At 34.6% G+C, this 21,904-nt stretch overlaps 1 protein-coding gene across 1 annotated transcript in view; it reads left to right on the top strand.

Annotated features, from left to right (window-relative positions):
* Positions 1-1,086: 1,086 nt before the first annotated feature.
* ANK3 (ankyrin 3) overlaps positions 1,087-21,904 on the top strand; it is a 501,644-nt gene continuing 480,826 nt past the window's right edge. The window contains exon 1 of the mRNA XM_090278064.1: positions 1,087-1,510. Within this exon, the coding sequence (XP_090134190.1) occupies positions 1,448-1,510 (63 nt within the window). The 5' untranslated portion in view covers positions 1,087-1,447. The remainder of the gene's footprint in view (positions 1,511-21,904) is intronic.

Below are 21,904 nucleotides of genomic sequence, written 5' to 3'. Positions count from 1 at the left end.
TGTTAATTTTAACCCAATACCTCCTGAATACAAATGTTAGAGCAAGGAAATGGTATCATTTATTCCTGGATTCTGGGCCCCTAAGGGTGGATCTGACCCTGCTCTCCATTTACTTCTCCCTTTCCCTTCTTTCCACCTGTTCCTCTCTTCCTTCTCTACACCTGTGTCAGGTATCTGCTTAGAAAGATTTATTTTGATCCTCGTGGTTGCCCGTGGCAGCTGGTAGAACCTTGCTCCTTCCTGAATCAGAATGCATCTGGCACTTCAAGAGATGCTTAAATGACAGCTTGTGACAGCAACTCAGCTATGCTTAAATGGATAGAAGGCTTGGTGAGGGAATTTCCACCCAGGTGTGAACTCACTGCCCTCCTCCTACACCTCCCCCAACACCCCTCCCCCAACACACACACACCCAGAAAACATCCTGAAGCGTGGGTCTCAAATGGCGTGAAGCATGGAGTGTGTTCCTTAATCTGAGAGTGGCACTGCCCTAAACATGACCAGGAGCACAGAATGTTTCTTCTGCCTTGCTGTTAGCATTTTCTGAATATTCTAGAGGGTTTCTGTTTTGTTGGTTGATTGGTCAGCTTGGTTGGTTGGTTGGTTGGTATATTCAAAGAAAGGAAATATGAATGATAGCAAATTAGATATGGGGCCTTCTGTAATTAGCCCTTCATTAGAAACCTTTAGCTGAAAATTGACATTTTGGCTATCTTTCTGCTTATCACATTAAAAAAAGTAATGGAGAAAGTGTAACCTTTGGTTTCTCTAGTTGTAGTAGGGCTCTTTTATTGTTTGAATCATTGAGTGTTTCTTACCAACCAGTAACCTGATCTGTTATCACTCTCCCGACTGCCTCCTCCCCTGGTATGCCCTGATGTATTCAACACATGTGTGCATATGGGAGGCTCGCAGCCCCGAGAGCAATTTACATTCGGCTTCCCAGCCTGCAAGAAGCAGCAAATCAGCCTCTGGGAAGGCTTTGGAGACTTGTCAGCAGTCTGTAGCTTATTTCTGTGTGTGAGGGTGTGTGTGTATATGTGTGTGTGTGTGTGTGTGTGTGTGTGTGTGTGTGTGTTTCTTTCTCTCACCATTTACAGGCTGAAATCACTGTGGAGGAACAAGCAACAAAGTCTTGTCAAGATTTTATCTCAGGGTAATGATAAGTTAAAAATGAAAGACTAGAATACTGATTTTTGTTAGAGGAATAATTGACTGTTTGATGTGGAAAACACCCAGTTTCTTCCGGAGGAAAGCTGAACGGAGCTACATTAGCAGCCACGGCGCTGACAGCAGCAGGGGCTGGGTGTAAGCAGAGGCGGCTTGCCTGGGGAGCCCCGTAAATGGACTTTGGTCTAAATGCTTTGACTCTTTGTCGCGGGTTTGGATGTTGGAATACGGGCAGTGATCTCCTGTCTTTTATCAACTCACCTGATTTAAAGGAAAGATGAGTGAAGAACCAAAGGAGAAAAATGCAAAACCTGCTCATAGGAAAAGGAAAGGAAAAAAGGTAAGAAATGAATAAGCAACATGTTCTCTGTATTGTTCTCTGGCTCTGGGAGTAAGTGATCTTCAGGCTAGATTGTTAAGAGACTGGATTTGAAGAAGCTGCTAGAATCAGAATGCTTTTGTTTTTCTGGTGTATTAATGGGTGTGTTCTGTGTTGGAGAAAAACATCACAACTTACATACATTGCTAAATATTTAAACAGTTAAATATAGTCATTTAGATTTCCCTGAAGTGGTGTGTTTTTCATAGTGATATTCAGGATTATTAAGTAAACACATGTCCTAATTATGTGGGTGGGTGTGTTTTTCCCCCTTAAAAAAATTTCCAGAATGTTTGTTTGTTAATCAACAGGGTACAATTACAATGAATATTATTATGGTATAGATGTTTAGCTTTAACACATATTTTAAGCAAACTTAGGGAAACCTGTAGTTACACTTCAAGATTACAGCATAGAGGTGAACTCCATTTTAATTATTGATCAGCTCATGGCTGGCAAATCTCAGATTTGCAATAGACTTTGCAGTTGTACAGCTGTATGCCTAATTTGTTCATTATAATTTATAAAATTAATTTTGTTTTCCATGTAAATTGAACAATCTTTAAAATATAAACAGGTGATTATTGTGAACCTGTAGATTCATTTTCATTTTCTTAAATTTCTGTGTCTTAAAATGTGCTCTTAACTTTTTAATACATTTTGGATTGGGGCTGGGGGTTGGGAAATAATTTCCTAAATCTGGCATTTGCTTTTTATTCATTGTGGTTTATATCACAGGGTGTGCCACCAATGGAAAAGACTGTTGTGTATCTGTAACAAAGAAAAACAAATCCTTAAAATAGGATTATATTTCATAGCTATTTAAGGAAAATATGTACTACATTTTTTATTCTACAATCAAAAATTTCAGATATTATATTTTAGTTCCCAGGAATGCTATATATAATTATGATTCTTTAAAATACTTCCTTGACCCAATGTAATGTATGTTTAGCCAATGGACACAGAGAATGGATGGTTGGAGTAGAGAAGATAAAGATTTCAACCACTCATTGAATTGTCAGGCATTTTAAAACATTTTCATAATCTGTTTATTATTTATAAGAGATTCATTTGAATATGGTGTTCTTAAAGGAGCTACTATCAGCAGACTCCAAGGGCACATTTATGAACATGCCAGTGTTCTAGGGTAGTGCTTCAACATCCTACAGATGGTTAAGCTATGCACACTGGCTTTAAGTCAGGCTTGACTTCTTATACATTGTCTCAGCAGGGGTGGATGATGTTATAAAGGTGCTATTCTGATTTCCCATGGGAGCAGGCCACAGCTGTACAGCACGAATGATTTGTTTAATGCCTGGCATGGTGGTGCTGGTCTCTAGGAAAGCTGTCAACTTTACTCATGTTGATGAGATATGGCCTTGAGTGCCTGACAGGCTCCACCATGATTCTGCACACAGAGTGTCACGGGGAGCCCAGGCAGACATCATGAACCACAACAGTGCAATCCAGATGAAAGTGAGCAGTGGCTAGGTTGGTTGTAAATCATTGAGCTTTTATGTGGAACCCTTTAACACGGGCATTTTTCTTCTCTTCTTTGAAATTTCCCCAGCTGTGCTCCATTTCTCCTCGTACAGTTAGTTGTCCTGCTCAGAGCACAGTGTTAAGTCAGTAGCTTTGAAGCCTTCTTCCTTCCATTCCACACCCCCCCCAACTGCTGCCAGGGTACTCTTTATGAAAGCCTTCATCATCACACTGTGCCTGATCTCTTTCCAAACTCCCTACTGCTGGCTCAGTGACATCCATTTCCTGATGACAGAGCTTGAGGCCCTTCCCAGTCAAACCTGCACCCACATCCCAGGCTTTTTCCCCCTTCACCATTTATTTCCTTCACGTCAGACTCTATTCAAAGTAGATTCTCCTCAGTCCACGAACTAATCTATTTCTTCTGGTGCTTGTTCTTTGTCCATGGAGAAAGCACTTCATGCCAGCCTGCTTAGTAAAATCCTACCAATCGATGAAGGTTCAACCCAGATCTTGCCCTCTTGACATCTGTCAATTCACCCTAGTTTGAAAGCAGTCAGTCTTCTGGATTGACACAGCACCTTATACTGTCAGGACACCTGGAACTTTCTGATTCTTTTTCAAGTTATCGTGTTCCTGCTCTATTCCCTTGTCCACATTGAACCTGCCGGTATTCACATCAGAAGGCACTCAGCATGTGCTGTGTATGCAGTTGACACTGAAGTGTGCCATTGAATTATCTCTATCATATACTGACCAGAACACACCAATAATTTTTAGTGTTAGAACAGATATGTATCAAGTAGGAGATATATTTTAAAATAAGGGGCCTTTCTCCCACACATTTTTAGATAAAGCATATCATATTTTTGTTGAATATATATATGTGTGTGTGTATCTATATCTATCTATCTATATATCTATATCTATATATCTTTGTGTGTGTATGTTCCATGTCCTTCTGAATCAAACATTTCAGAAGGTTTGGGTATTCCAGATGACCTACACTGTGTGTAGCATTCGCGGGTGTGGTCAAATGAAAACATTTCAAGTGGGAAATTTGTACAACCTGTCAAATTCTGTGGCAACAAGCTCACCAAGTATTTTAAATATTTCCTAGCTATTTATGGAATTATTTTTATATAAAATTAAGTGTGGAATTTTTTTGTGTAGGAATATATCTCAAAATTGCCTTAAAAATTATGTGTTGGTGTTGAATGTTTTCAGAACAGATCACATGCTTAGAATATTTGGGTATAAAATCTCTCAGGAGACATATTTAATATTGGAGTCAGTGAGATAAATGTAATAGACTCATTATGTTAGCACATAGTATTTTGTACTTTCATCAGGAATATAAGGATTCAAACTGATGTTAGAAAATACTTTTCTTCTAATAATTTCTAGATCTTGTTCTGGAATGCGAAGAGGGTATGGGTGTATGTCCACATCTTATAGCCACTTATCTCTCCTTATTCTGGTTACAAGAGAAGGATTAACTAAAGTTCAGGAGACTTGAGTTCTACTCTAGCCCTACTTCTAACTTGCTATCTTGTCTTTGAAAGGACAAACTATCTGTAAAATTGGGATCACATACCTGGTACTACTACTAGGGATATTATGAGGGTAAAATAAAATTACCAATAAGACCATATTTTCATAAGAAGTTTTAAAATGATGACTCCTAAACTCAAAGTGGTTGTCATCATGGAACTTTAAATTTACTATAGAGTGACTGATTCTCTGGTAGACATGACCGATGAGAACATATGGTCCACTTGTTATTATATTGATACTACTAGAAGTGCTTAGTTTAACAAACCACCAAAGATTAAGTGTAAAAAGTGACATTTAGTGATTTCATTTATTTAGCATCTGGATTCATACCTAAGGCTGGGTTGCTTAAAATGCCATAATTTATTTTCTCACAGTTCTGGAGGTTGGAAGTTTGAAGTGCTTCCTGGCTTGCAAATAGCAGCTTTCTCTCTGTGTGCTCATATAACCTTTCTTTGGCATATGCAAGTGGAGATAGAAAAGGAACTCTTTCTCCTCTCCTTCTTGTAAGGCCACCATCCGTTGGATTAGAACCTCACCCATATGACCTCATTTAACTCTAATTACCCCCCAAAACCCCATGCCTAAATACAGCCACACTTGAGGTTAAGACTTCAACATATGAATTGGAAGAGGGCTTCAATTCAATGCATAGGAGCATCTAAAGAAGGGTGTGTTGTCCAGGTTCCCAACTTAAATATGCTTAATAGAACATGTGATGGTACTTGAAGTCCTTCCAATTAATTTAGTTATTTAGCAGATGAGATGTGATGGAAAGCTTTTAGTTCCTGAGCCAGAGCCAGCTATGGTAAACTAATTCATGCAGAAAGCATTAAAGGTACCAAATAAAAGTGAATTCAAGTTCCATCAGGGACAGAAAGAAGGGAGTGGTAAATTCCATTTGAGGATGATATTGGGAAAGGATAAGTAGAGGAAGGCATGCTTGAGCTGATATTAGAAGCATATGTGTTTCCCAGGTATTCCCCAGAGGGTCAGATCCTTCGCCGTAGAGATTGGGGGATGAAAGAAGTAGACTGGTTTGCTCAGAAATCTAAACATTGTTTTGTGTGGTTGGAGTGTAACATACAAAGATGTCTTATTGTAAGATACAAGAGTGGAGAAAAAGACGAGGACCATCTCAAGGAGTTTGAGCAAAAAATCCTTTTCTTTTTGTCCTGGCATTCACCAAAAGGCTTTGAGGAGATGAGTATCCATGTCCGATTTGCTTGTGAGAAAAACGTTCCTAGTATTTGGTAGGGATGTGAGGTTTTTATTTTACATCATCATTCCATCTGATAGCATGTATGTCACATAGTTTCATTGCCAGTGATTACTGCAGACTTGGTCCCTTGAGTGTTTCATTGAGTGATTTTCTTTTGTGTATGGCAGATTAGAGAAAAAAACTTAGATATTTATACCCTGCTGGATAGTAAGTCCCATAGCAGTGAATTTGCTTATTTTCCAGAGAACTTCAGTAAAGGCATTTTTGCCATTTCAGATAAGTTGTCTTTTTTATACTAATAATTCAGAATAGCTTACTTTATTTAAGTTAGTTTTTATAGTTCTTATTTCTTCTGAGGGTGGAATTTACAACTTTCTTCCTTCCCTCTTCTCTCTGTCTTGCGCTCTCTCTTCCCATGCGCTTGCCTTATGTGTGAGATCTGTGCTTGTTTGTGCTCTGATAAAGCTTAAATTACCCCCATGTATAATCATTTTTTAAGAGAAAGTCAAGGGAATGTCCATTTCTGATTTTCATTTGATATTCCTAATGCTGCTGGAGTTTTTTTTTTTAATTTTTAAATTAAATTTATTGGTGTGACATTAGTTAATAATTGCTAGAGTTTCACTGTTGGATTCTTCTTTGATTCCAGGCATCTTGATGAGGGTGCCATGAGTATATGGTGCCCTCTGATAAAAAGATGATGTGCTGGTATACCTTGAGCACATGGCATATATGTTGACTTTTAATTTTCATTTGTATGTTTGGTCATCACTCACATTGCTCACTTTGTTCTACAAGCAAATAACATCTCAAAGTCTTTTGTTGGTGAGCAGAATGCATTAAGTTATTATTCACTGAGCATGAGTACACGTACAGTCTACTGTGACTTCTGAGGGGCTAAAGAGACACTCCGGGTCAAGTGGCTTTTATATACTTTCCCATTTCACTGTATACACCACTGTCAGATATTTTTGTTTTTAGTCTTACATAACTAAAAATTTAAAGATTTTTAAATTCTCTATTATTCTTTCTCTTGATTGTTAATCTTACTTTAATAAACGCTAGCAACTTTATAGTTAATAAGCACTTAAAATGTTTAAATATCCATGAAGAGTAATTTTGACTCTTCCAATAATTAAATTTTCTTAATTTAGTTTTGGAGTTTGCTCATTTTAGTTTGTGGATTTCCACATTGTCTTTGCACAAGGTGCTTGTGGGTTTGGGACTTTCTTCTTATAGGGAGAGATCAAATAGATTAAGAGAACCTGAGAGATTACTTCTTGATTTCAGAATTTCATAGAATAATAGACTCGAACAAAATACTACCTTTTAAAAATCAAATTTAGTGAGGTAGACTTACCCTGAGATTTTCTTCATATTATTTGTTAGAAAGAGGGCAGAAGAAACTTGATAAAAATTTATTAATGTATAGCAACCATGAGACATGAACTCTAAATGTGGCTTTCAAAGAGAGGCATTGATAGTCTACCGTTTTGAAATCCCTTCTCCATAATTCCAAAATCCAAATGAAAATCTGATTATTTTTCTGAACTTCTTTGGCGGCAAAATCTGACCCGACCTGAACTCATTTGACAGCAAAACCTGTTCTGACCTTATGTGAAGCTATTTATAGTGTTTATTTATCTTACTTAGTGTGAATATTTGTATGTTCTGTTGCAGAAGTAAAAATTGTTTGCTCATGGAGTGCTGTCTCAAGGCACTTCTGGGATGTCCATAATATTGGTATATACCTTTCTAAATCTGAAAAGTTTGAAATCTACAGCTCTTCTGGCTGGAGGGTTTTCAGATAATGGATTGTGAATCTGTATTGAATTCTTAGCTGGGACTGGTGGTGAGCTAGTATGACTAGAGGTTAACTTAGGGTGAGAGGGCTTGTTTTTGGCCTTAATAAATTCCAGATAAAGTGGTGCTCTGTAATGTCAGGTGCTATATCAAAGGTTCATACTGCAGTTTTCAGTCTGTAGGAAAAATGATTTGCAGAGGCATTCTAACAGGTATCAGCTTGCTTAGTTATAAATCTGAACATTTGGACAGGGTGGTTTTGAAGATGATATTTATAAAGTGAAGTTTTCTGCTTCATTATTTTTTTTTCTTAATGTAGTGAATTGTGACTTATCAAGAAAAATATGTTTCTAATGTACTGTTTAGAAATTCTTAATTTTTGTTGTTCATTTGATAAGGTCATAAAAAATAACTCAGGTATATAGTTTTTGAAAGAAAATGTACAGACCTTGGGGAAATTATTGTTTGACTGAATCATTGTGCATACCTGCCAAGAAAATGTAAGTCATATGAAAGGTAATTAATTTTTTACAATTAGCACATAAAATTACTTTCTGTGTCATCCTTCTTAAATAAAAATTTCCATGTATTGTTATATTTTTATGTAACTTATTTAAAAAACTTTTTATTCTATTTTTTCCTGTTATACAAACTTGTAAATATAAAGTAATTTATTACATGGCTATTGAATAGCTTAAAATGTAGAAGTTTCTCTCAACTTTTTATTCCTTTAGTAACTTTAGTCATTGAAATCCATTGGTTCCTGCCACCACCAGGGAAGTAATAGGAACAAAGCATATTTAAATCATGCTGTTTAAAACATCTCATTAATATTATTAGATACCAGTTGATATACTGGTGTTAACAGTGTTCTTAATAAAAACAAACCTCTAAGTTGTTTATGAAGTTTTAATGCATGAGTGGAGTTTAGATGTGAAACTCGGAACATAATTAGTTTGTTAAGTGCTGGCTGTTTGTATAGACAGTCTCAAAATTTTCATTCCTCACTCCCAACTCACTAGTCTTTTAAATTATATAGTTCACAACCCATGAGATATATTGATTTGTCATTTCTACCATGCAAGAATATGTGTGTGTGTGTGAATGCGTGGATGCTTTAAAATAAGGTATAATCACGCCAAGTTATTTAATAGATCTAGTTCATCATTTTGGTTCTGCCTCAATACCGTACCTCTTATTCTTTCAACAAATATTTCTTGAACACTTACTATTCTAGGTACAAGGGATTTATCAAGGACCAAACAGACAATAAAAATACAAAGTTGATGACTAGCAGTAAGTCAACATACAAATTCCACAAGAGACTGCTCTATTGGACACAGACTAGAGCTCAGAGAAGGAGCAACCCCTAGAGCCAGGGTGGCAGGGAAGGCCTCTCTGAAAAGGTGACCTTTGAGGTGAGCTTAGGCACAACAAAGACTTGATCAGCTCTGGAAAGATGACATTTTAGACAGAAGAAACTTGGGGCTTGGGAAAAGGCCCTGTAACGTTTGGGTCCTGAGGAAATGGCATCACTTTAATAGACTCTCACAGTTGGCATGAACTTTGAAGATTTCTACACACAGATCTCTAATGTCTTTTTCCTCTTGGAATTTAATCAATATTTTGTGGGTTTTAAGATTGGAGAACAGTATTTTAGGGAGTCATTTGGGGATATATGGTATATGAACAGTGTAGTACCAAGTGAACTTGTGAGAATAAAGAACTTTTATTTTACTTCTCCCTTTCTCTTCAATGTTACTCATTGTTAAGGACAGCGAGGAATTTAAAACTTCTTTCAGAAATCCATGTCTCTTAAACCTTCAAAATTAACAATTACTTTCCTCCTTGGTACAGAGTCTACTCGATAAATTATAAATGCAAAATAAAGGCACACATCAGAACTGAATGTGTACAATAGTTTTTGTAAATAAAATGTAGCACATGAAATCTACATTGTCTTAACATACAGGCTCTATAATGTGAAGCGTTTGTGTCATATTTGATGTCAGCATTTTGTGAGTACTTAATGAAAAATTAAACAATAATTATAGCAAACCAACCTAATTCGTTGACATAGATTTTAACCTCTAGGTAATTCATTTGGGAACATTGTGTAATTTTTCTTTGTTATTTTCATGATACTGGTGTATATAATTTTCACACCCAGTGATTTCATTGCTAGATAATTTACTTCAGCACGTTACAAAATTGAAAAATCCTTTTGGAACATTATCGTGTTATCTTAAGTGATGGTTTCACCTTTTTAACATAGTTCATTTCAACACAGAAGAAACACCAAAACACAGAAGTTGAACCACAGTCATTTGAATATTAATGAAAAAGGTTTTGTGTGTAATTACAGGTAATTAAGTGAATCATGAAGTATCCAAGTAAATACAGGGTGGGGCAAACGTAGGTTTACAATTGTCTCTATGTAAAATAATACAATAATTAATTAATTAAAATACAAGAATAAACTCTGTTTCTTGTCTTCACCTTGTCCTCACATTGTAAACCTACGTTTGCCCCACCCTGTATGTATGAATAACTTCGAAGTTTCTTTTTAAAAACAAAAGCAGCCATGGTTATGATTTTATGGATTCCCACCCCATGGCCCCCACAGAGATGTTTATCAGAGATTTAATGGATCGCCTCCTGCTGTACGTGTGGGTTATTTCACGCAATCTGTTGTTCTGGACAGAGAAGCAGAGGAAGCAGCTTGGCTTCAGATATTCCACGTTCCCTGTTCTGACCTATCAAGTGGGGCTCATCCTCCTCAACTGTTTTTTTTTATTCTTAAATTAGAAAAAAAAAAAAAACACACAGAAAATTTATGAAATTTGAATAGCAATAGTAGGTTCCATGAGTCCATATTTTTTAAAAAAGGTGTTGCTAGATATGGTTTTTGACTAATTCAGTTACATAAGTGTGCATGAAATAGGTGTTAGCAGCAATGCATTAATACTTGAGAAGTTCTCACTATCTTACACAGAATTTTGTGATTTTACAGGATTTCTAAAGCAAAGCTCCAAAAATTAAGGAAGGTCCTCTATAGTATTAGTGTGAAGACTACAAAATATTAATTTTAATTGTTTAAATTAATGACTGATTTTTCTCCAAGTAGTCCCTTTGATAAAATGCTTCATCTGATGAAATGCTTGTAAACTAATCCCTTATCTCTGTATGAAGGTCTTTTAGGAGAGAAACTTTAGGCCCTATGTTACAGTACTTGGTGTAAGTTATACTATGGCAATTACAGTTTTTTCTTTATAAAATAGATGTATGTACTAATGTAGCTGCATAAATCTAATGGGTCAACATGTGCCTTTTTTCTTCTGCTTTTAAAACTTTTCTGTAATCTTTAGAGTGGAGGTTCTCCTAAAAGTATTATGCTCGTGGGCTTGGTCAAAGGAAGGCCATCTGCATGCTGAACTGGCAGGAGCACAGAATGGAATCATAGACACCAGAATCCTTGTTAATTCAAAGCTAGTCAAGTTACTTAAATTTCCTAAACCTGTGTTTCCCAAGCTGTAAAATGGAGGTATTTTGCTCATGTAGAAATTCGATGCAAGGATTACAAAAAGAGTATATGTCAGGTGGCTAGCACAGATCTTGGCCAAAGGTGGGCCTAAAGCATGGAGTCATTGTTAAAAGTGTTAAAAGCATTGACTAAGATTAGTTTTGGTACTACTTATTGATATGAAGAAAAGCAAAATTTGAGGGATATAATTACAATTCATTGTCTACCCAAATTAGAAATTTTGTGTATCATTTTAATATGACACTTGCTCTCTTTCCTTCTTTACAAATCAGAACAACTTGCTCATAATGGTAAAATGAATGTATAATGTTGATTTTCTTCCTCTTTAATTAGAGAATTAAAAATTCATATTCCAAATATAACACTCTGTCAAATTATTTTTTAATTGTTTTAGAAAATTACGTATTTTCTCTCTATTAAAATTTTGATTTAGGAACAGATTTATGGAACATACTGCATTATAATCATAAAAATTGACAGAGTTTATTATATATTTGTGTAATGTTAACTTCTGATGGTACCTGCCAGAGAGGATTTGGTTTATTACGATTAGTATATTAACATAGTAGTATCTATTTCATTCTTGTATTTGTGCTTCCAAAAGTCCTTGCACTCTGTAGTATACTTAACCCTTTATGATGAGGTGTAACAGAGTGATATATAAACAATAGCACATTGTGGGTTTTCTTCTTGATTCTGGTATAAGGGCAGCAAGAGATGGTTTGGTGGAAGGAACATAAGACTCAAAATCAGCTGATATGTACATTGAAGACACTTAAGACAATATAGATAAAAACATAAAAATGTTTATTGAGTTTACCTGTGTGATAGTAAACTGACTGCCTCCCCAGCCCCCCCATTTTCTAATTTCTGAAATGTAGTTGAACCAGATGATACTTATGACACTTTGGGGTTTTAAGACACTACTTTCTACCAACAATATAGAATTCATATTTTCAAAGCAATACTGCAGTAGGCAACATTGGGGCAGTGCCGTGTGTTTGCTGAAAGGGACACAAAGGCCCAAGAGAACCTCTCCTTTGTAGCTGTCATTTTCTATTCGTCATCTCTGACATTATTCGGTCTCTGTCAAGATAGCTACCTTATTTACCCATTTACATTCCAGTAGGAACTGGTACTTTTATAACTGAAGTATTAAGGAAACAAGGAATGTTTTCTAATTGTTTTCCCCTTTCAAGTAGAATCCCAATTGCCATTCTATTATTGTATCTAACAGTACCACCATATGAAACATTCTGAATTTAAAGTATGGGATTGAAAGTAGTTTTCAAAGAACACCCTATATAATGGCAAAGTGAGTCATTGATCTCTTTCATTTCTGGGCCTTTCACAGAAGTCCCTTCAGAAACAATCGGTGTATTGTTTACATCTGGATTATGAACAGTTTTGCCACTTTGACTTTTTTTATTACCGCAGTAAAATACTCATAGCATAAAAGTTAGCATTGTAACCCCTTTGAAGTGCAATTTAGTGGCATTAACTGCATTTACAATGTTGTGCAACCATCGCCACTATCTAGTTGCAGAGCTTTTCATCACCCCAAATGGAAACCCTGTACCCATTAAGCCATCACTCCATGTTCTCTCCTCCCCCCAATCCTTGACAACCCCTAATCTGTTTTCTTTCTTTATGAATTTGCCTATTCTGAATATTTCATATGAATGGTTTATGTTTTATACATTGTTTGCCTTTTGTATCTGGCTTCTTTCACTTGGCACATTTTCAATGTTTATTCACATTACATGTATCAGTACATACTTTATTCCCTTTTTTTCTCTGAATAATAGTCCACTGTTTGGATAGTCCTCATTTGGTCTTTTCCATTCTTCTGTTGAGAGCATTTGAGATATTTCTATCTTTTGGTTATTGTGAATAGACTGCACCAAACATTTGTGTACAGTTTTTGTTTGAACATCTGTTTCCAGTTCTTTGGGGTTTATACCTAGGAGTGAAGTTGTTTGGTCATATTTTAAAAAAACCTATTGAGAACCTGTCAGAAACTTTCTTTCTGATTGGTCTTTACAGTCTGATTTTTGTTATAGTCATATTTACATATCTTATTACTTATCCAGTCACATACTATTCTTTAGGAGATTTTGGGGGGTAAAATATAGTGAAAATTTGTACATTCATCATGAAAAGATGGAGATGGTGGGAAGGGGCTTATGGAGAAACAGCGACACTGGTGTAATACACATAGAAATGTCAGCAGCTGTATCCTAGTGCACAGGAGAAAATTCAAATGATTGTGGTAACATTCCTGATGAGAACTTTTGCTTGGAATATGAACTTTGAACAGTGGTGAAATGAGAAGTCTTTGCAACTTATGTTATATCCCTCAGCACAAGTCATGGACTATCCCAGAACACAGTGCATGAAGTGGACTCGGGTCTTTTCACATGGCCAGAAAAATTGATGGTGTGTTTAGCCCCATCTGGTTTAAGGTTTCTCCCAGAAAGAAGTAATTTCAAGGCTTACCATATCAGATGCCTTCTGTGTTGCATATGTTTATGGTTAACTTAACTGTGGAGCAGTGGTATATAATTCTCATTTCATAGTGTACCCTTAGTGATCTTCAGCTGTTTCTCTTTTAACATCTGGAGTGAGGGGGTGCCCCTGGGCAATGTCACAAGGAGGTTTCTGAACCAGGCAGTCTGTGACTGACAACTGTTGCCACTACTTTGGTCAACTCTTTTGGGAAAAACGAGGTGAGCTGCACCACTGAGCGTTTTTCTTTCTTTTTCAAGAGCTACTGAGTTTGAGAGTGTAATCAGAAGGTTGACATCAAAATAAATAAGTATTAATTGTTTTGCTCAGTGGCAGACATTGCAGGAAAGATAAAAGTATTAGAATAGTATTTGCTTATGGGTCACATGATCTTTAAAGAAAAAGCAGGAAAATTCCAGAGATACTCAGTTCCTGTATCTCTTTTAAGGGGGTAGGTTTGTCATTTTGTTTCTCTTTCTTTTTTGGTGGTGTCTAATCTCATGAAAATAAAAATTAAGTTATTCCACTGTCCACCGGGCAAAATTAATGTTACACATAGGGTACTTTCTGGTCATGATGTGTGTTACAAAATTTAAGATTTAGGATTGACTGTTTAGGAAAGCCATTCAAAGTCTGTTTTATGGTCTTCAAAATACAAAACACTATGTAGCCTTCATACACAAATACTTTTACATTTTTTCTTGCCTTAAATTTATAACTATAACATTTTTATCATTTCAATTCTAAGAGGATATATTCACAATATATGTGGTCTTATCTAAATGTTTTCTTAAAATTTCTTGTTTTAAATATATTTTTAATCAGAAACTGTCATAATGTCTTTTCATATAATTTTTCTCTTTATTTCCTTCCCACCACTATAAAAATTTTGGACTCAAGTCCCATTTAAAAATAAAAGAAATACAGAACTGAGAAGTTAGAAATATTCTTGATGAATCAACTTAGAAGCTAGTTGGTATTTTCCTTCCCCCTAAACCTCTTCCCTGAATTTCTTTTAGGGTCTTACATGATGCAAGTATATTATATTATAATATATAACTTATGAAAAAACTAATTGCCAAATAGTATTATAGAGATAGATGGTAAAATATGGTTGATTTTATCAGGAAAATAAGTTCACCAATAAACAGATATAGGAGAAAAGCCAGATTGGAATGCACCTTGACACACATCATTGAAGATGTGAGTGTTTATTGGGTAGATTTGAGATTTTTTAATGAAGCTCACAGTGGTCGTTGGCTTATTGTGTACTTTAAGAATTTATTTGCTCACTTTGAACTATAAAGCTTCACGTCATTGCAGTTTCTGGCTTCATGGTCTTGGAGCTGGTCAGCTGTAAGCAGATAGCATTCGTAGGAAGCTGCTCCAGGAAAGAAAGGCTTAGGATTTAGCACTTGAGGACTCTTCTCTTGAGCTGCCACCAGTTTGGAGCCTGGCAGAGTAACCGCAGTTTCCTGAGCTCCTGGTGAAATGGTGAATCACACTGTATTGCGCTCCCCGGGCCCCGCCCTGTTCCTGCTCTCTGAGACACTGTAATCTCAGGGGACGATGACTTCAGAGTTTTACATAGAGAGAGAGCCCTAAATGATGTAGCTTGCAAGGGTAATACATGTAAAACGTAAAAGAATAACCTAAGACCAATAAAGACACAGATTTACGGTGCATTTTGTGCCATGCTGTGTGACTTGATGTTCATCTGGAAAGGCTTTTCTGGAGAGATCTTGCGCTGAACCAGAGGGTGGCAAGTTCATATGATTAAAGAGTCAGAAAAATCATGTAAATGAATGACTTGGAGCTGATGGCCATTTTTAGTAATTACTTAAGAAAAGCCATAAGTCTATATTTCTATGTGAAACCTCTTGATATTGAAATATTGAAACTAATTAATATATTGTAAAAAATCATTGCGTGGACCAAAACAGTCAAGCAAACACATCCATCCAGCACAGTCTCTTGGGCTCCAAGTTTGCACCTCTCTTTTTAGCTGTGTTATGAAGAGTTGGCTTCTGTCTTCACTTCTCTCCGAGCAGAACTTTGAACTATGGTAAATGTTTATCTAATGTAAATCTATCTTCCTTTATTTTAGTTTCCTTTAATAATTATTTTTGCTCTTTTGATTGTTCAAATACTGATATCAGATTTTACCCTCCCCCCACAGTCAAGGCCATTAGAAAAATGATTTTAACGAGCCCTGTCTACATGATGTTTCTTCAAGGCACACAATCGATCATTTCAAGTGATAGCAGTAATAGACTGTAGCTGGGAAAATCTGGATGGCACTTGAGGTGCTCACGAGCTTAAAAAGGAGGTTGAAGTTTCAGATTTCCAAATTAGTATGTCAGGCAGGGTGTTATTTTATCACAAATGTATTGTGAATCAGAAGATGAAATTCACATTTTCCAAATCTGTGCTATGTACCAGGTATAGTCTATGAGATTTATATAACTTATCTCATTTTTAAAAGTCCTACAGTAAATTAATTATTTTATTCTATTTCACTAGGGATGAAACTTGACCCAAGAAAGTTGTCTAAGCTCACTGTGGGTATGTGGGAAGCCCGAGATTGCAACTCATCCAAATCCAAAGCCCGATTTCTTCTCTTCTACTCTTAGTGCTTCCCTATTTTAAAGAAATTTGCCACTTAGGCAGTATAATTAAGTTTCAGTCATTGTAATTTATCAATTGGTATTATGAATAAAAAAGCAGAAATACCTGCTTTAGTAGATTTAGCAAAATAATTCAGTTCTTTATACTTTATTACTACATACAGCAAATTTCTAGAATTCTAGAGCAAACTAGATTTATAAAAACAGCTCAGATCTCACATATTTGAAGTTCATGACTGATACATGAATAGTAGTAGCAAGTAAGTCTATTTTTGTTCAAGTGCCATACCAAATTCACAAGGTGTCCAAGATCCATAACAAAAACATATGTCTGTACTGTCATTCTACTTTAATTCTTTAAAACTGGTGATGTTTATCTTTATTGTTGTAATAAAAGCATTTTGTTAAAACCTAGCATATGTACATTTTAGTTGGTTATGAATGCTCAGACATGTTTGTTTAAAAAGTGTTATGTATTCAGTCTTATTAAATATTTAGTTGAGAGCATAAAAATTATCTTGGATTTTATAATTATAGCATAGGAGATATATAAAAACTCCTTTTTCTAATTGCAGATTAAAAGAAATGAGTACAAATGTTGTATTTCCTCAGTTTGAAGCAACAGTATGTCCTACACATTTTAATGTCTCTACAATTTGGGGTGCATCTTACATTCCATGACCTCTTATCCTTGCTATTGTCCAGACAGCAGCTATGACATAATTGTCATTGCCTGCATTTGCAAACTTGGCTGTTACTCCAGGTGACATGGCTGCAATGCCTCAAATTTTCACTCAATAAACTCTTAAGGTTTTTTTAAGGGAGGAATTTGCAGAAAGGGTAATAGTGAGTTGAAAGAAAATCCTGAAGACAATTGTAGAGCACTTTAAGAAATGCCACATCAACTGCCATCTTGATGGCACGGAGATCTATCTTGTACTTAAGATCACATTGATGACTTAACCTCAAAGTGTTGATAATACAGAATAGTAAGACTGAATTTGTGAACGTTTTAAGAACACCTCAACCAGTTTATTTCACTTATATCTTCCTGTTTTAGTGCATATAAGGGTAACAGATGATAAAAGTGTATGTATAAACAAGTCTAAATAATTATTTTCAACAAGAGTTAATTTGATCATGTATTGCTATAACTTTTTTTAATGTGTTTTATTGATTATAATGTTACATTTGTCCCAATTTCCCTTCCCTTTTCTCCCCTCCACCCGGTGGCCCCCCTCCCTCCAGTTGTCCCCCCCTTTTAGACCATGTCCATTAGTTGTGCATATAGTTCTTCTCAACCTCTCTGTCTATTCCATTCCCTCCTACCATGCTCCTTAATTCCTATATCATCTCCCTCCCTCTCCCCCTTCCCCCTCCCTGCTGACCTCCCCCCAATATGCTCCCCATACCTATAGTTCTTTTTCCACTCTTGTTGCCTGTTTAGTTTGCCCTTGTTTCAATTCCCATCTTGTGTTGTTGTTTCTTGTGATGCAGTTTTCACTTTAGTGTTCATAGTTTTGATCCTCCTTTTTCTAAACCAGTCCCTTTAACATCTCATATAACAGTGGTTTGGATCTAATGAACTCTTTCAGTTTTATTTTGTCCTGGAAACACTTTCTCTGCCCTTCTATTCTGAATGACAGCTTCGCTGGATAGAGTATTCATGGTTGTAGGTTTTGGATTTTCATTACTTTGAATATTTCTTGCCAGTCCCTTCTTGCCTGTATTGCTATAAATTAATCAACAGTAATTTTCTTTATGTTACATTAAAAATGATGCACCTCATAATCAATGGCTCCTAGATTATGAAATACAATAGTAAATAATTAACTTTTCAAATTAAAATTCAAAGCTCAGGAACAGTTTGTATTTTTATGACTAAAATTAGAAACTTAAAGTATTAAGTTTCTACTATATACTATAATGGTATTGTGGTATTAAATTATAACTTTAAAGATCTTAGTTTTGGAACGTAACATTTTTATTTAAGCTTCAACCAAAGTCAGAAGAAATATATGAACTGTATATATCTTCCTTTTAAGGTCTTTCACTTTACTTTGTAAATGGCAGCCTAGGGGTCTGCAGTGTACACCAACTTAAACTTGTAAATAAGAGTAAACCAAATGAATGGCCTGGAAGTTAATTGGCTCTCACTTTGAGTCTTTCTGTAAATATATTTTTATCAATAATAGTCCTATCTTTTTCTTTAAATCTGATTTTTATTTTAAATATAGTTATATTTTAACCTATTTATTAATGTGTTGGTCATACATTTTACAAAACACAATTTGAAAGTATTACATTGTGAGATGTCCTTGAATATTCAGTTCATATATTAAATATTAAGTTGAAAACACAAACAAAAAGTCCAAACCAAACAATTTATTATGTGATATAGAGAACCAGTATCATGATATTGGTAAAATACATTATTGAAGAAATAGAATATGTTTAACTTTGTATATAGAAAATTCTTGATAAGGATACTATAAACCTTTTCTTAAATTGCAGATATGCTGAAGTAATGTGACTTTACTTCTGAAGAGACACAGAACAGCATTTGCAATGAAGTGGTTGGAATATTAAGCAGAAATACAAAAAGGCATAATATGCGGTGCATAAGTTAAAATTAAAAGCAGAAACAGAATCCTTGCCAGTTTATAAAAATGCTATGATGTTATAAAGTAAAATTTACTTCATTACAGTAATGACTTCTCCAAAGACAGGTGAGCTGCCATAATATTTTATGTTTTTGTTTTCTGCTGGATATAAAAAATAGAAACATAATGGTAGAGTAAAAATTCATTTATTTTTAATCGTTTAGATTTTTATTTTTCTCTCTGCTTTTTTATCTTTTAGAGAATATATTTTATTGTTTATTAAGAATACAAAACACAATTTGTTCTACAAATACCAGAAATACGAGAAAGCAAGAGAGAAAAGAAAGCTACATAAATATTTTTTTAAATTCTATTTTATATTTTAGACTTTCTTAGAAATCCTCTTCCTTTATAGATTATTTAGAAAACTCTTAGCACACATATTTTCCCTTTTTATAAAAATGATATATTAACCTGAAAATTTGTAGAATACACTTATACCACGTAAGTGCCTCTTATTCTGTTACTTGCAGGAATCTGTTAATGATACAATTAGAAGCTATTTAAGGGGAAAAAAAAGCTGCTCATGTATCTTACTTTAATCAAACTTCTAACACAGGACTATTTTATATTAAAATATGCAATATATAAATATATAAACTATATTTAATATATTAAATATATACACACATACATATGTTTTTTAATCTTATAAGTACTAAGAAAAAGATTATGGCACAATTCATACATGTTTTACTATTGTGATTTTTAGTTTCAATGATTTTTTTTCATAAGATACAGCAAATTACTGAATGGTTTTGTTGTTTTAGTTTTAATAATTCTAGTTCAGATCAACACAAATAAAGGTTCTTTATTAAAGCATAGTAAATACTCTTGCTTATTTCTTTAAGGCATTCCCTGTCTTCTACTGTTCCTTGATAACAGCTCCTTGTAGATACCTGTACAGACTACCCAGAATAACATGCCACCTAGTGACCCCATAAAGAATTCACAATTTTCACTCAACAATCTAGCATGCCCTAAAGCCACTTCATAGTGTAAATCTTCATCAAAATACTTTGAATGACACCTGTTTATGTACTGTTTTTATCTTCTCTTTTACTTATATTCCCAAATGTCAATTATGATAAGAATATTGGGATTAGATATAGAGAAAACTTCAACATATAATTTCATTCTGACCTAATAAGAAATATGATCATTCTCAGTAGATTTCAAGTGGAATGGCCAAATTGCCTAGACTTCTGGACAGATAATCTCTTTTGTGGCTGGAATAAAGTTTAAATGAGTTTAAAATACATTCTAAGCATTAATTCAGCTAGGGAAAAAAGTATTAGGTCTTTTCTCCAATGAAGAAATAGGAGTTTTGCCATTGAACTGCCCTTACATTAGTGATAAGAAAAATATATTTTTATTATAGTAGTTACACTCTTGAAGAGCAAGAATAAAATATTAAATCATAATAAATTAACAGTAAGAATAACATTTTCATGACATGCCAGAACATGAAGACAGTATTGAATCATAATCCATAAGCCAATTATTAATTATTAATGTTTTAACTACAGCTTTTGAAATCTGTTTCAAAGTTTGTTAAATATTTTAAACTCATGACGTATGACATCTCTTGGAAAACCATGGTGTTTTTGTGTACATGCCAGTAACCATATTACTATGTGGGCCTTTTGTAGGCCTGAGTGTGTGTGTTTGAGTGAGCCCTTCTCTCTCGATCATATGTGTGGGAATGTTTGAATAGCTGATTTCCTAAGGAATTGTATTATTCAGAATAACTGATAATAAAGACTTGGTTTCTTATTTAATTTCTTTTGGAATTAGAATATCCATGAAATTGTAATTAATAAATTTGACAAATATATTTCCTGTTATGTGTTGTATGATGGGTAGATTAAATGAGCAGAAGCTATAAATTCTGATGATAAAATACACTGAACTCTCTCAGCTTTAATTTCCTCATCCATAAAAAATGGGGATAAAATGAAGTCTTGTCTGCCTCACAAGATTGTTTTAAGAATTAAATGAGAATATGAATATGTTCTGCAGTTTATAATTGTAGAACAATAGTATAAATGTGAGTTACCATAATCATCTTATACTAGAGTATTTTAAGAATCAGATATATGAGAAATGGAGTGATAACATATTACAATCAATGGGAACTAGCACAATATGTTTACTTAAGTCTGTAAGGGAAGGATGCTAATAAATCATTTGAGCTATCAGACCTAAAGTTGTTCAGGAGATATGTAAAAATAGGTTTGAGATTTGGTTTTGAGACTCATGGATTATATAAAATACGTGAATTGATACTACCTGAAACTCTGTATAATTGTCAGATTTTGAATCCTCTGTGAATATTTTCAAATACTTAATTTGGGAAGTTTTCCTCTTGGGAGAAATAGGGCAAATGATGCTCATTATGCCATTTTGAACTTGTTGTGTGTTCCCCTTACAGTGCCTTTTAATTTTACTAATAATTTCTTTTTGTATTTTGTATTTTCTCTTTAGAAATTAAATAAAATGTAGGACTGTGATGTTGACATGACTCTACCTTTCTATTGCCTGTGGTTCCTAAAACAGAGTTTTATAATATTTTTTAAAAATTTGAATAGATGAAAACTTGCCTTTTGCTCTGTCCTGTTCTCTTTATACTTTTTAATTTTATTTTTCAATTACAGTTTATATTTAATATTATTTTTATTAGTTTTAGGTGTAAAGCATAGTGGTTAAACATTCATATACTTCACAAAGCATCCCCCCCCCCAAATTTCCAGTACCCACCTGGTATCATACATATATAGTTATCATAATATTATTCATTATATTCCCTATGCTGTACTCATATCCCATGACTATTTTGTGACTACCAAGTTGTACTTCATTTCTTCACATTTTTTGCTCTCTCCTATTCTTAAACATGTTGGTATTCTAATAAGGGAAATTTCTCTCTCTCTCTCTCTCTCTCTCTCT

Source organism: Furipterus horrens, unplaced genomic scaffold, assembly GCF_987537825.1.
Source record: "Furipterus horrens unplaced genomic scaffold, mFurHor1.1.pri manual_scaffold_5, whole genome shotgun sequence".
Lineage (NCBI taxonomy): Eukaryota > Metazoa > Chordata > Mammalia > Chiroptera > Furipteridae > Furipterus > Furipterus horrens.
The sequence above is the reverse complement of the archived record's forward strand: the minus strand, read 5'-3'. Positions and strand labels throughout refer to the sequence as shown.